Here is a 14,167-nt window from a genome sequence, read left to right as displayed (position 1 = left end):
GTATTGAAGTGAACATGATGTGGTATATCCACATGCTTACCCTCTTAGATCCAGTACTAAGGAGGATTCCTGGTCCTCCCCAGACATAGCCTAAAGTAAAAACTGTCTAAGGCAGGAGCCAAAAGGAAAAGAATAACCAGGAAGGAAGAGGGGTGGGAGAGATAAGTTCAACAAAATGCACTAAAACTTTGAAATGTTCATGTTGCAGGCCCCACAAAGAATTTTTTTTTACCATACTGTCCCTCCACTAGATCATGGGTAGGAGAATAGGGAGAGAGGCAAGCAGTATGACTTATTGGTTTCTCACTGTGAGCACAAGGAAATATTTGCCAAAGGAGTAAACATTCATCTAATGATTTCTATGTACCTGATTCAGTAAATAGCTACAGAGGTGACGATGCTGTTCAATTTCTGCATTTCATATACTATTTTTCCCAAATAATATTTCCATTGCCATTTTAAGATTCAGAGTTTGAAACAAATGAAAGCTCTTTTAAGTACAGTTAGGTGAGCCACTGAAATCCGATGGCACAAACTCGATGATATCTTCTTCATTACTCTAACAGTTGTGTCCTTTTGGGGCAACATGAAGCTATTTGTTGGAGGGCTCTTTGAAGCTATTTGTTGAATGCTAGGGATTCTCAGGTTTGGCCCGGTTCTTGGTGAAGATAGAGTTCCTTGTATGAAGTAGAGAGATGAAAGGGAGGTGGGAGGCATGGAGGAAAATGCATTACACTAGCATGGAGAAACTAACTTCCAACCTCGGCTGCGCTGTCTCTGGGCCTTTGGGGGCATTCGTTCCCTCTGTCTGAAAAAATACATATAAACCTATGGATTCAATGCTTACTGATCAATTTAAGAACCACCGGTGGAGTTTTCGACGATCTTAGATGCCTACCCCTGAAGGATGACGTGTAGTTAACAAAATTACCTGTAGAGGTCGCTGCTGCTAACACGCCGCGCTACGCGCGCGCTCCCGCGCAGGCCGACACCAGAGCCAGCCAAGCGCACGCTCCCGAGAGCTCGGGAGCGCGCGAGCCCATGTGATCGGGCCGCGGGGCCGCGCCGAGCGCCATGGAGCCCGGAGAGGCGGGATTGGGAACCAAGGGGGCTCCCCGGTTCTTTTGCACCGCGGGGCGCGGCTTGGAGCCGTTCCTGATGCGAGAGGTGCGGGAGCGGCTGGCGGCCACGCAGGTGAGTGGCGGGCGGCTGTCCGCCGGTCCCGTTCCCCCGCGGGACCCGCGACTGCGGGCCGCATCCCGACCACCACCCGCCGATCCCGCCCTCGGAGCGGCGGCCCCGCCTCCCCGGCCGCGGGGGCTCGGGTGGTGCCGCCCTCCTCCTCCTCCCCCACGCGCTTCCCGCCGGCCCCGCGCCTCCGCACCCGGCCGCCGCACACTTCCCGAGCTTCCCGCTGGGGCGGGGCCGGGGCCGGGACTGGGACGGGGCTGGGGCTGGAGCTGGGCTGGGGCTGGGACGGGGCCGGGGCTGGGCCGGGACTGGGGCTGGAGCTGGGCCGGGACTGGGAGGGGGCAGGGACTGGGACGGGGCTGGGGCTGGGCTGGAACTAGGACTGGGCCGGGACTGGGACTGGGCTGGGACTGGGACGGGGCTGGGGCTGGGCTGGGACTGGGCTGGGACGGGGCCGGGACTGGGACTGGGCTGGGACTGGGCTGGGACTGGGACTGGGCTGAGACTGGGGCTGGGACGGGGCTGGGGCTGGGACTGGGCTGGGACTGGGCTGGGACTGGGCTGGGACTGGGCCGGGGCTGGGCCGGGACTGGGACTGGGCTGGGACTGGGACGGGGCTGGGGCTGGGGCTGGGCTGGGGCTGAGACTGGGGCTGGGACGGGGCTGGGGCTGGGCTGGGACTGGGACGGGGCTGGGACTAGGACTGGGCTGGACTGGGGCTGAGACTGGGGCTGGGCTGGGACTGGGTTGGGCCTGGGGATGGGACTGGGACGGGGCTGGGGCTGGACTGGGACGGGGCTGGGGCTGGACTGGGCTGGGCTGGGACGGGCCTGGGATTGGGGCTGGACTGGGGCTGGGACTGGGACTGGCCGGACCGGGGCCGGGGCTGGGCTGGGACTGGGCTGGGCTGGGACGGGCCTGGGATTGGGGCTGGACTGGGGCTGGGACTGGGACTGGGCTGGGGCTGGACCGGGACCGGGACTGGGCCGGGGCTGGGCTGGGACTGGGACTGAGACTGAGACTGGGACTAGACTGGGACAGGGATGGGACTGGGACTGGGATGGGACTAGGACCAGGCTGGGACTGGGACTGGGATGGGACTGGGACTAGACTGGGACTGGGATGGGACTGGGACTAGGCTGGGACTGGGACTGGGATGGGACTGGGACTGGGGCTGGGACGGGGCTGGGGCTGGGCTGAGACTGGGACGGGGACGGGGACGGGGACTGGGGCTGGGGCTGGGGCTGGGACTGGGACTGGGTTGGGCCTGGGGATGGGCTGGGATTGATTGGGGCTGGGACTGGGACTGGGGCTGGGGCTGGGGCTGGGGCTGGACTGGGGCGGGACTGGGGCTGGGGCTGGGGCTGGGGCTGGACTGGGGCGGGACTGGGTTGGGCCTGGAGATGGGGATGGGATTGGGGCTGGGCTGGACTGGGGCTGGGGCTGGGGCTGGGACTGGACTGGGGCGGGACTTGGTTGGGGATGGGGATGGGACTGGGACTGGGGCTGAATGAATGCAAATGGCCTTCAGGCCGGAGTGCTTGGATTTTGACAGCGATCAGTTTTCCCTGGGGGGATGTTTTTGGGGGTGGGGGTCCGGGGAGGGGGCTGAGATGGGGTGTAATGTCCCCCCGAAACCGGTGTGAGCTGAGCTTACTCTCCCGGGCCTCCCGCCGACTGCTGTTAATTCCCGGGAGGTAGGCAAGCTGGTAAACTCGGAGTCTGAACTGTGCTAGTTGTTGAAAGGGAGGTGGGGGGGAGGGGGTTTATAATAGGACAGGAAATCTGGTATTTAAAAACAAACAAACAAATCTCTGGAAACTCCTACAGTGTTGGAAGTCTACCAGAGGAGTTCCTGCTGTGGGAGTCCAGGGCCGGCCAGGAGACTCCTAGAATGGCTAGCTGTTGGGAAGGCAGAGGAAGGAGGGTTGTCGTTTGAGTCCAGCCAAGGCAAAGTTAGCAGGAGAACTTATCTTTAAAAAAAAAGGAGGGGGGGGGAATATGATTTAAGTGGTAAAGCAACTGGGTAACAAACCTCAGTACTCATAAATAAGTAACATCAGTCATATTAGGCTACCTGCCCTATGTGGTTTGAGACACCAAATTTAATGAAGTGTTGAATGTAGCTACTAGTAACTAATTAGCACATAATAACAAGTGCTGATGTTTATCAGGCACACCAGAGTGTCAGGGACACCCTCCTAGGTCCTTCTGCTGTTTATATTCTTAATCTTTGCAACCCTATGAAGGAGGTGCTCCACATTTCACAGAGAAGGAAACCAAAAGCACAGGCAATCCAACAATTTTATTCAAAGCATGCAGCCAGGAAACAGCCAAGATGAAATTCAAACTCTGAATTCCACTGTGAATCTATAGTCACGTTCAACCCAGGCCAATGATGTGGGCCAGACATAATACTGCACTGTTTCATTTTCTGTTGGTTGCAAATGGTAGAAATTTTTCTTTATGGCTAAATAATACTTCATTGTGTATTTATACCACTTTTTTAAAAAAAACTTCATCTGTTGGTAGTTAGCTAGGGTGATTCCATAAGTTTGGCTCTATGACTAGTGCTGTTGTAAATATCACTCTTTTATGCTGTCTTAACAAACTCATTAAAGTGGTACAGTGGGATCCTGTAGGATAAGACTTACTTTAAAGGATTAATCCATTCACTAAAGATCATTAAAGATTGATAGCACATTATAATTCTATAAGTAAACACACTGGAGGGTAAAAGACAGAAAATACACCAGGACATGATAGATTAAACAGGTCTCTAGACATTCACACAGTGAGACCAAAGGAGGATATTCTTCAGAGAGGATCACAAAGGCTCAATAGCTATGTACATATGAATATATAAAATAATATTTATGGAAATGAGCTCCAAGAAATGGAAACAAGAGGGGTTTTTCCCCACTTTGTTGTGGTTTTTGTTTTCTTTACCTTTTGTCTTGTAAGTCTATCTGTTATAGGAAGAGGAAGGTAGGCACAGAAAGGGTGGGACAAAGTGCACAAATACAACAGTGGTACTCTAGTACTCTAGTGAGTACTAGACACTGTATTGAAAATGAACTATGCAACTTGTGGGGGGGAAGGGGTGACACTGTTCCAAAAGAAATGTATTCTTGCTGGGTGGTTGTGGTTCATGCCTGTAATCCTAGCTACTCAGAAGACTAAGATGTAAGGATCTCAATTCAAAGCCCATGGGACAGCAAAGTCTGTGAAGAGACTCTTCAATTCACCATCAGAAATCAGGAAATGGTTCTGTGGCTCAGTGATAGAGCACTAGCCTTGAGCAGAAGAGTTCAGGGGCAGTACCCAGGCCCTGAATTCAAGCCCTACAACTGACAAAAAAAAATTGTACTTTATCTGACTTATGTAACTGTAACCCCTCTATACATCACCTTTACTATGTGTGTGTGTGTGTGTGTGTGTGTGTGTGTGTGTGTATATATACATATATACACATATATTTGTAGATATCTACATATATCTACATATATATTGTATATATGTGTGTATGTGTATATATATATACATATATATATATATAGTAACACACATACACAGCTTGATAGCACACATTGCAAGGTGCATGGCAAATAGCTGGTGCTCAATAAGTGTTAGTTCCTGTAGAATCGTTTGCACAGGAATGCTTAAAATTACCCTTACAATGATAAGAAAGAGGAAGTGGCTGTTACAAACTTCAGCTTGCTTTAAGGTTAATGTTCAAAAATCTGATTAATATTCAAAACAAATTAATTCAGAAGTGATTGTTTACTTGACTCACTCAGTTGTAATCAGTGTTTTTCTGATTTTCATGAACATGAGAACCACCCCCTGGAGAAGCATATCCTTGGGTACCAGCGCCAGAAGATTTCCTTCTAGTCAGGGCACAGTGGAGCCCAGGTGTTTGTATTTGAACATGCTTTCTCTCTCTTGTGGCACTGATATAGTGTTTCTTCTAACACACAGCTTGGAGTCGAAAATTTCCTGTGTATTCTAAACAGCTGTTCCTCTCTTCCCCATGGAGACTTTCATACGCATCTAAAGTAATCAGAATATTAGGGTGAATTTTACATAGTTCTCAACCAGCTGCATCAAGGCCCCACCCACTGTGAATTCTGTTCCAGTCCTACCTCCTAACACTTGTCAGTCCAGGAAGTTTCGAAACATATTACAGGAATCATTTCATCTATAAAGACTTGTTTATAATTTACTTAATCCTCAAATGAGTAATAAAAGATACAATCTTTGTATTAATTAATAAAAATTACTATCTAGATCGCTGACAAGTACTTAGATAAAGATCATGGGTCTTGGTGTTGGTTTTGTTTTTAGGATTTGTGAGTGTTTTCTCTTTTTCCTGGAAGTAGTGGGATTTGAGCTCATGGCCACATACTTGCAAGCACACTTGAGTTACACCCTTACCTCTTTTTTGGCGTTAGCTTATTCTTAAATAGTCTCATGTTTTTGCCTGGGATCAGCTTTAAACCACTACTTCCATCCTCCTACCTATGCCTTCCCAAACTGAAATTATAAGCATATATCACCATGTTCAGTTTCTTTTCTTTTTTTGGGGGGGGTCCGGTCAAGGGGCCTGAACTCTGGGCCTGGGCGCTGTCCATCAGCTCTTCAGCTCAAGGCTAGCACTCTACCACTTGAGCCACAGCGCCACTTCCGGCTTTTTTCTTTTTTCTTATGTGGTGCTGAGGAATCAAACCCAGGGCCTCAGGCATGCAAGGCAAGCACTCTACAACTGAGCCACCTTCCCAGCCTCTCAGTTTATTTTCTTAAGGTAGGAGTCTTAGTAACTTGTTTCCCAAGCCATTCTTCAACTTCAGTCCTACAGCTCTCTACCTCCTAGGTAGTTGGGATTATGGATATGAGCTACTACACCTACTTGCTTTTTTAATGTATATATTAGATGTATTTTTCCCTAGTGTATATTATCCAAAATAATGAGTTTCATTATGAATTTTCATTAAAATGTGAATCTAGGTATACATTTTCAGCAAAATACTTTAGTTCTTTAGAAGCTTGGCAAGAAATTCATGTGATCAACACATTCACCCACCCATCCGAGCTCACAGAGTGAACTCAGAAGCAGGAGGTGGGAGACTTTAATTGTGGTCTTGCTGCTGGGTGTTAGTAGGAAGGCACACCTTGGGCAGTTACCAGGAATTTATCCCTAGTGTACGAAGTCCCTCCCCCTTTCCTCATTGGCTGAGTACTATGAGGTTTACATGCTCTCCCAGCTGTAGTACCGAAGTTACATTACTTTCTTTTGGGTAATATGAATACATTCACCTTTTGAGATTTGAATTTTAGAAGCAGGCTGTCTCCACCCCCTCCCCTATTCCCTGCTTGTTCTCCCTGCCCCCCACAGGAAGGCCTTTCTGGATATATGCGTTCTGATTCATACACAGTTCCTACCCATTTTCTATCTTATTGCAGACCATTCTTCCCCTTGCTAATCCCCCCCCCCCCAATGTTCTGTTTGTCCTTGGCTGGCCACCTAAGTAGCTAGGATTACAAGTGTGGGTTTGGGAAGTTGCTCTTTGATGTGTAAATCTTGCTTGTCTCCTTTATCCAGGTCCAATAGCCCCCATGTCTCCTCTTTTCCTACCGCAGTAATCTACTCCCTCCAGCACCACATTCCTCCATTTTTTTATGCCTCTTTCAAAGTAATTTTGCTCTGCCAGCTAAATCTGTGCTGTCACCATTTTCATCAAGATTCTCTAGTGGCTGGCCATAGCTGTCTCTGGTACTCAGAATTTCATAACTCTCTATCAAGCTAGATGACATTACATCTCCATCCACCTGGCATTATCCATCAGCATGTCAGCAGATGTTGCCAGGCTAGCTTACAGTTTCCTTCAGCCAAGTTTTCACTCCTAGTCTTGCATCCTCTATGTTCTTTTGTTAAAACCCTTTTCCTAAGGTTCTTCTGCAAAACTTGGAGTAACATTACTTTCAATATTCACCAGCACTAACTTACTGGGTATGTAACTTATCAGTGCATCATAATATCTGTTTTTTAAAAATTTTCTTCTGGGTTTAACTCAAAAGTTGTGTCATAAATTTTACATTTTGGTTCAAAGGCCACTGTGTGTGTGTGTGTGTGTGTGTGTGTGTGTGTGTGTGTGTGTGTAAGAAAGAGACAGTGACAAGAGAGAGAAAAGGGGGAATTGAACTCAAGCCCTCATGCCTTGATGCCTTGATGTGGGGCGGGCCCTCCTGTGCTTCCCTCCATCGCTAAGGATGACAGGCTCACACACCACTTCACACAGCCACTGTGCTTCTCCCTTAACTGCAATAGCAGATATGGACCAGCAAGCCTAATCACTGGTTTCAATGGAGTTTCATAAACTTCTCTTTTGCCTGGGCTGATCTTGAACCATGATCCTCCAGTAGCTAGGATTACAGGCTTGAGCTGCCACCCCTAACTCAGAAATGATCCTTTTTATTGTTCCCTTAGAGGCTATCTCTTCATGCATTAAGGGGAATGGAAAAGGTTCTTATGCTGACACTGAACTACACTAACACCTATCTTTCTGTCCCTAGGTTGAATATATGTCAGGAAAAGTTTTCTTCATCACCTGTTCCAATTTGAGTATGATAAAGAAATTAAAATCTGCAGAAAGAGTATTTTTGCTGATTAAGAAGCAGTTTCCACTTACTGCTTCTTCCCCAAGTAAAGGTACAGTGTGTACATACTGCTTTCACCCATGGGATACACTGTACTCCAGAGTTTTCTGCTTAATAATTACAATGCAGACATTTCACATTTTAAAGATTTGTTCATACAAGGGCCAGCAAAATTATATGTCTTTCTGTTTCTGAATGTTATTGCATAGTTTTAATATCAATTTTCTTTTTTTTAATATCAATTTTCATTGTAATATACTTCCTTTCTTTGGAGATCTTACCACCCTAAGCAACATAATTTTCTTTGTGAATTATGATCAGGCAATTTCTTTAACGATAAACTAGCCAATTGCACTTATTTGTATTAAGAAACTTTTAATAACTCTAAATGCATTTATTAATAATAGGTGAAAACCATCACCTTGTAAATTTTAACCACAAGCTATAATTGGGAAAATACAATATAGCAAAATACTGCATATGTTCAACAAACTTATACTCATTTATAAAAAGGGAACTTAAAAGATTCCTTATATCTCCCAGTTTCATAAAAGTAGCAAAAAAAAAAAAAAGCTCAGGCACCACAGCATTGAACACTGCCTGAAGTTTCCATTTTTTGCTCATGTGCATGAGACATGATTACATAGTCTAGCAAAAAAAAAAAAAAACTTTTAAGAAAAATACAAATGATAAGAAATCATGGCCAAGCAGGAAAAATTTTAGAGCGAATCTCCCGGCATTACATTGTGGGATTGATATAATTTGATCTGTCTCTTCCATACCTTTGTTTCCTGGAAGCCCAGGAATTACTCTCGGATGTCTTGATGACTCTTGCTCAGAAGGGAAAGTTGAAAGGTTTCTGCATGCTGGCAGTAAAAATGGGTCTATTGTGGATCTGAAGTTATACTCTATGGAAATTAGTTTAAAATGATATTACTCAAAAGCCCGGCGCTGGTGGTTCACACCTGTAATCCTAGCTACTCAGGAAGCTGAGATCTGAGGATCGCGGTTCAAAGCCAGCCTGGGCAGGAAAGTCTGTGAAACTCTTATCTCCAATAAACCACTAGAAAACTGGAAATGGCGCTGTGGCTCAAGCAGTAGAGTGCTCATCTTGAGCTGAAGAGCGTAGGGACAGTGCCCAAGCCCAGAGTTCAAGCCCCATGATCAACCCAAAAAAAAAAAAAATGATATTACTCGAAAGGAAATAGGCCCAAGATTCAACTACTATGTTTCTGAGCTCCATTTCACAATTTGTTCTTGCAGAAGTCCATAAATACTCTAGATCTTTGAATATATTCTTGAGATAGATATACATATTATCCTAGCATAAATGGTTTTGCTAAATAGCACATGGTGTTTTTTAGTCATGTAAATGACAGCCTTTTATGCTATGTATGTAAGAATGAACTATATTCTGTAAAATATTCTTAAGATAAATTGTACAAATTCCAAAACAAAGCCTCATGTAACAATTGTTAAACTTAAAGAAATAAAGGTAAGAGAATTAAGGAGTGTTGAATATCATACAGTTGATCCTTAAAACTTCAGATAAAACTGAGCTTATGTTTATTTAGGAAAGATACTTCATGAAATGCGAAGACTTATAAGTGATGATCCAGGAAGTTGGTTGAATGCCATTTCACTTTGGAAAAGTCTTCTTGAAAATGATGCACAAAAAGAAAAACTTTCTCAAAGTATTAATAACCCTCTCAAAAGAAAAGTGGACGAAAATGAAATAGTTATTTCTAAGAAATTAAAAGTCGAGGTACAAAAGAATGAAGAAATTCAACAGGCATTCCCGCTGGTAACACAAGTAGAAGAAAGTGCATTGGAGCAAGGAGATTCTAACGCTGGAAGAGAAAACCTTCAAGGAAAGGAACTTGAGGACGAGGTAGAGGAAGCAGCTGATGCTCCCAGCCCGGCCTTCACTTTCAGGGTATCTTGTCGCTGCAGTGGGACTGTTGCAAAGGTCTTTACTGCACAGGTATGCTTGCTTTTCTCAATGGGGTCCCATTTTCTAACAGAATTAATTACCCTTCAGATTTAAATGAGTGCTGACTTCTCACATAACAGGTAACTTGGCCCAGGTGATTGGACCTAATCTCATATGATTGAGTCTACTTTAAATTACATTTCCCTTTTTAACTTAGCCTCAATGTATAAAAGGGATTTCTTGCAATTTTTTTTTTTTACTTCCTGCCTAAAAGTATCCTTAAATTCATGATGTCTTGTGCATTGGCAAATCCTAGTATAGTATCATGGTTTCTCTTTTTTTCTTTTCTTTTTTTTTTTTTTTTTTGGTCAGTCATGGGGCTTGAACTCAAGACCTGAACACTGTCCTAAGCAAGCTCTTTTGCTCAAGGCTGGCACTCTACCACTTTGAGCCACAGCTCCACTTCCAGTTTTCTGATACTTAATTGTAGATAAATCTCATGGACAGACTTTCCTGTCCAGGCTGGCTTCAAACCTTGATTCTCAGACCTCAGCCTCCTTAGTAGCCAGAATTACAAGCATGAGCCACCAGCACCTGGGGCTTATCATGGTCTCTTCATTACAATTCTGGTTTTTGTATTTTTTTTCCCTTGGGGGGGAAGAGGCAGTACTGGGGCTTGAACTCAAGGCCTAAGTGAAAGCCTGTATCTTTTTTCTTAAAGGCTGGCACTCCACCATTTGAGCCATAGCTCCACTTCTGGCTTTTTGGGGGTGGTTACTTAGAGATAAAGAGTCCCACAGAGTTTCCTGCCTCAACTAACCTTCATCCTCACATCTCAGCTTCCTGAATAGCTAGGATTACAGGTGTGAACTACTAGTGCCATGTTAATGCTTGTGTCTTTTGAGTGGATACTCTGTACCAGGTGCTGAATGTAGCATGGTTACAAGATGTAGACTGCAAACACACAATACAGCTGAGGTCCTACTAGACTAGAAAAGAGTGGACAGCACGTTCCCATCACAGACCATCATGGTTGCCCTTACAAAGTTCAGTGGCGCTTTAGTCAACCTTAGAACCAGACAGCCGTAGAAAATGAGTCTTATGGTTCTGATTTGGTCTTTTAGAACATGGAGGATTATAATAGTTAAAATGGTTCATCTTTTAGCTTACATTCATTTTCTACAACTTAGAGTGACCGTATTTATTAGATCATTATCTTGTTAGTATGTAAAACTACAAGAACAGAGATTATTTGTGAATGGACATTAGGGCCAAGGGATATATTAGAAGAATGGAGAAGGTAAACTATCCCTATTGTCTTGAGTAAGACGTGCTTTAAAGTAGCCAGGTGTGGTGAAACATACCTGTAATCCCAGAAACTCTGGAGGATGTAACAGGAGGAGGATTATGAGTTCCAGGCCTGCCTAGGAGACAGAAGAGAATCAGTCTAAAAAGAAAGAAGGAAGGATGGGAAAAGGAGGAGGAAAAAGAGAGAGACAAGGTCCTTTAGGGTAGTATTTGAGGGGGACAGGGTCCTGGGGCTTGAAATCAAGGCCTGGGCACTGACCCCGAGCTTTTGTGCTCAAAGGTAAGCACTCTACCACTTGAGCCACAGCTCCACTTCAGGCTTTTTAGTGGTTAATTGGAGATAAGAATCTTGCCCAGCCTGGCTTTGAACCACAATCCTCAGATCTCAGCCTCCTGAGTAGCTAGGATTACAGGTGTAAGCCACCAGAATCCAACTTAGTATAATACTTAACTACTGGAAAACAAAATTGTCATCAGCACTATCAGATGATATTTTATACAATTTTCTACGATGCTATTAGTTTTACCTCATGTTTAAACTTAAAATTTTCATTTTGAGTATATTCTTACCCAAATTGCTACTTTCCAGGAGGTAGGAAAAATCATTGGAATTGCTCTTATGAAACAGTTTGGATGGAAAGCAGATTTAAGGACTCCAAATTTAGAGGTAATGAATATTCATTTCAGTGTATATACATGTAACCTTTAAAAGACAGTCATCTGTTCTTTTCACACTTTTTAATTCTGCTTTAGTTTTTACTTTTTACTTTTGTTTTCAATGTGAAAACCACTTATCCAAACTCTAAGAAACTGTTAAAATAATTTTTAAATTATTGTTAAGTAGTTGTACAAAGGGGTTCAATCCAACATATCAGCTTATGATACAGTGCATCTTGATCCCTTGTCATCATTGTCCCCATCCCTCCCAGCCCCACCCATCCCCTCAAGTTATCTGGTTCTACTGTCACATATGTACATTGAACTGTATACATTTGTATACGTATATACATTTGAATTGCATTTGCCTCCCCTTCCCCTCTCCTTTCATCCACATCCTTCCCTGTGATGCCCTGGCCCCAACAAACATTCTGTAAGTAGACTTTTAGAATGGAGTCATTTCATCACAACTGAAGAAAATATTTATTGTCCATTTGTAGAGGCCATGGCTTACTACAAAATCTCTTTAATAAGAAATTATCTGTAGCACTAAAACAGAATCTTATCAGTCATATAATATAAGCTCAAAGTAGAAGTTTCCAGTTGTGTGTAATTTTGCAGTTTATTGTTTCATTGTAATTTCTGTATTTGTTCCTTCAGATCTTCATACATCTCAATGATGTGTACTCTGTCCTGGGGATTCCTTTGTTCAGGTGACTATTGTATTCTAAGCTTTAGGTTTGCCCCTTAAAATTTCATAAAATTAAGAATTTTATTCTTTTCACTTATAGCATGAAATATATAACAAAGGGAGCTAAAGGCAAAGCATTTGCATTCTTGAAGCCAGTGAAATGTTTTTGTGGAACTGAGTGGATCTGATGTGATCAGTTAGAGCTGTAAAACAAAGTCATCGACTGACTCCATGATTAATGCTGAAAATTGTATCTCATTATTTCTGTTATGAAGTGATTTTCACAACACCATGTTTAAACCAAAATGTTTTGTCTGTTGGCATATTGGAAACTTAAGTGAAAGAGAAAAAAATCTTTACTAAAAAAGAAAATAGAGCATAAATTCATTGTAGCATTCTCCAGATTCTATAGTCACTATTCTTTCAGTGTGAAAGGTTATTGCTAGTTTTTAAAATTTTTTCCCAGTACCTCCCTCATTATACAGAGCACTAAGTAATAATGAATGCAAACAAGTGTTTCATTTTGAAATATCTGTTGAACTTTACTGTGCAACATAACTTTCTCTAGGTGCTTTGGGGATAATGCCAGTTGGATGAAAGGTGATTTCTGGTTCTTGGGAGTATACCTTCCACACTTTATATGTACAACACTGCTATATAATATCATGGTGTAGGTACCTTTTTCTAGGTGATTCTAGACAAAAAATAAACATTTTAAGATCAGAAAAGTTACTTGATTTATGGTTCCACTGTGCATCATCAGTGTTAAATTAAGATGAATTTTTAAATGCTTAAGATTATGAACAGATGAGAAATGACAGAACATTATAGAACAGCCAGGAAGTTTGAAGGCTATGTCTAAAAGCATAGCTCCATAATTCCTTAAAATATTATTCATAATAGAGTTCTCCTGCTTTTAAGCTGAAACAACTCTTTACCTATGAGAAGCCCGTCAGGCAGTGATTGTAGAAGCCTGCCACCTGTCCTCACCTTGGTGTGGTATAATGGCTGAGCACCATGGATTGATTGCTCCCTTCTTTCTCCATTTGCTCTGCAAATTTGACCAAGTTATCATTTCTCTGCTGTAAAACCAGGAAAGAAATGTTACCTATTTTATAGCTTTGTGGTTGGAATTAAATGTTAGCCAACATGAAAATGCTTGGTCCTATTTCTAAAATAGAATAAATGCTGAATATATTTTAACTGTTTTATTTTTTGCCACAGTTCAACTAGTAAAGGAAGAAGAGAAATGCTTACTAGACTAAGATGAATTCACCTAACTCGTCTCAGTTGACACATCAGTTTGTACTAAGCATTGTACTGGATAGCCAAAGTCCAAAGATGAGTAAAAGGACTATTCAGCTCAAAAAATTTGATCTAGTGGTAGTACAGACATATGATAAATGCTTGGCCAGAGTCAGGAAGGATGATCCATCTAGTGGAGAACAGATGAGCAAAGGAGCATAAAGGAGAATCACTTCAGAGGAAACCCAAAGGGAATAAGCGTTTGTCAGTAAACAAGAGAGGGAAGACCTGAATGGCAGGGAGTAGCATCCATTAAGGCACATGGGTTAAAGGAAATTTGAATATTATGGGGGATGTTAAGTAAGTCAAGAATGGACAGACCAGAGATGGTGGAAGATAAATGTAGAGAATTCAGGTTGAACAGTAAGAAACAAATTGTGATTATCTTCTAATCATGTTAAATAGCTGGATTTTTTTTTTTTTTT

At 43.4% G+C, this 14,167-nt stretch overlaps 1 protein-coding gene across 4 annotated transcripts in view; it reads left to right on the top strand.

Moving 5' to 3' along the window:
• The first annotated feature begins 1,038 nt into the window (after positions 1 to 1,038).
• The window catches only part of Thumpd2 (THUMP domain containing 2), a 34,149-nt gene continuing 21,020 nt past the window's right edge, over positions 1,039 to 14,167 (top strand). The window contains exons 1-5 of one of the 4 annotated variants that reach the window (XM_070025447.1): positions 1,039 to 1,194; positions 7,765 to 7,900; positions 9,423 to 9,832; positions 11,679 to 11,756; positions 12,407 to 12,459. In XM_070025447.1, the coding sequence (XP_069881548.1) occupies positions 1,075 to 1,194; positions 7,765 to 7,900; positions 9,423 to 9,832; positions 11,679 to 11,756; positions 12,407 to 12,459 (797 nt within the window). In that variant the 5' untranslated portion in view covers positions 1,039 to 1,074. Of the gene's footprint in view, positions 1,195 to 2,809; positions 2,889 to 7,764; positions 7,901 to 9,422; positions 9,833 to 11,678; positions 11,757 to 12,406; positions 12,460 to 14,167 lie in introns of those variants that run through there. The other 3 variants (XM_070025444.1, XM_070025445.1, XM_070025446.1) reach the window with 3 other exon arrangements.

The sequence above is a fragment of the Dipodomys merriami genome, unplaced genomic scaffold, assembly GCF_024711535.1.
Source record: "Dipodomys merriami isolate MVZ:Mamm:240054 unplaced genomic scaffold, mDipMer1.0.p SCAF_17, whole genome shotgun sequence".
NCBI classification, from domain to species: domain Eukaryota; kingdom Metazoa; phylum Chordata; class Mammalia; order Rodentia; family Heteromyidae; genus Dipodomys; species Dipodomys merriami.
This window is presented reverse-complemented; position numbering and strand designations above follow the sequence as displayed.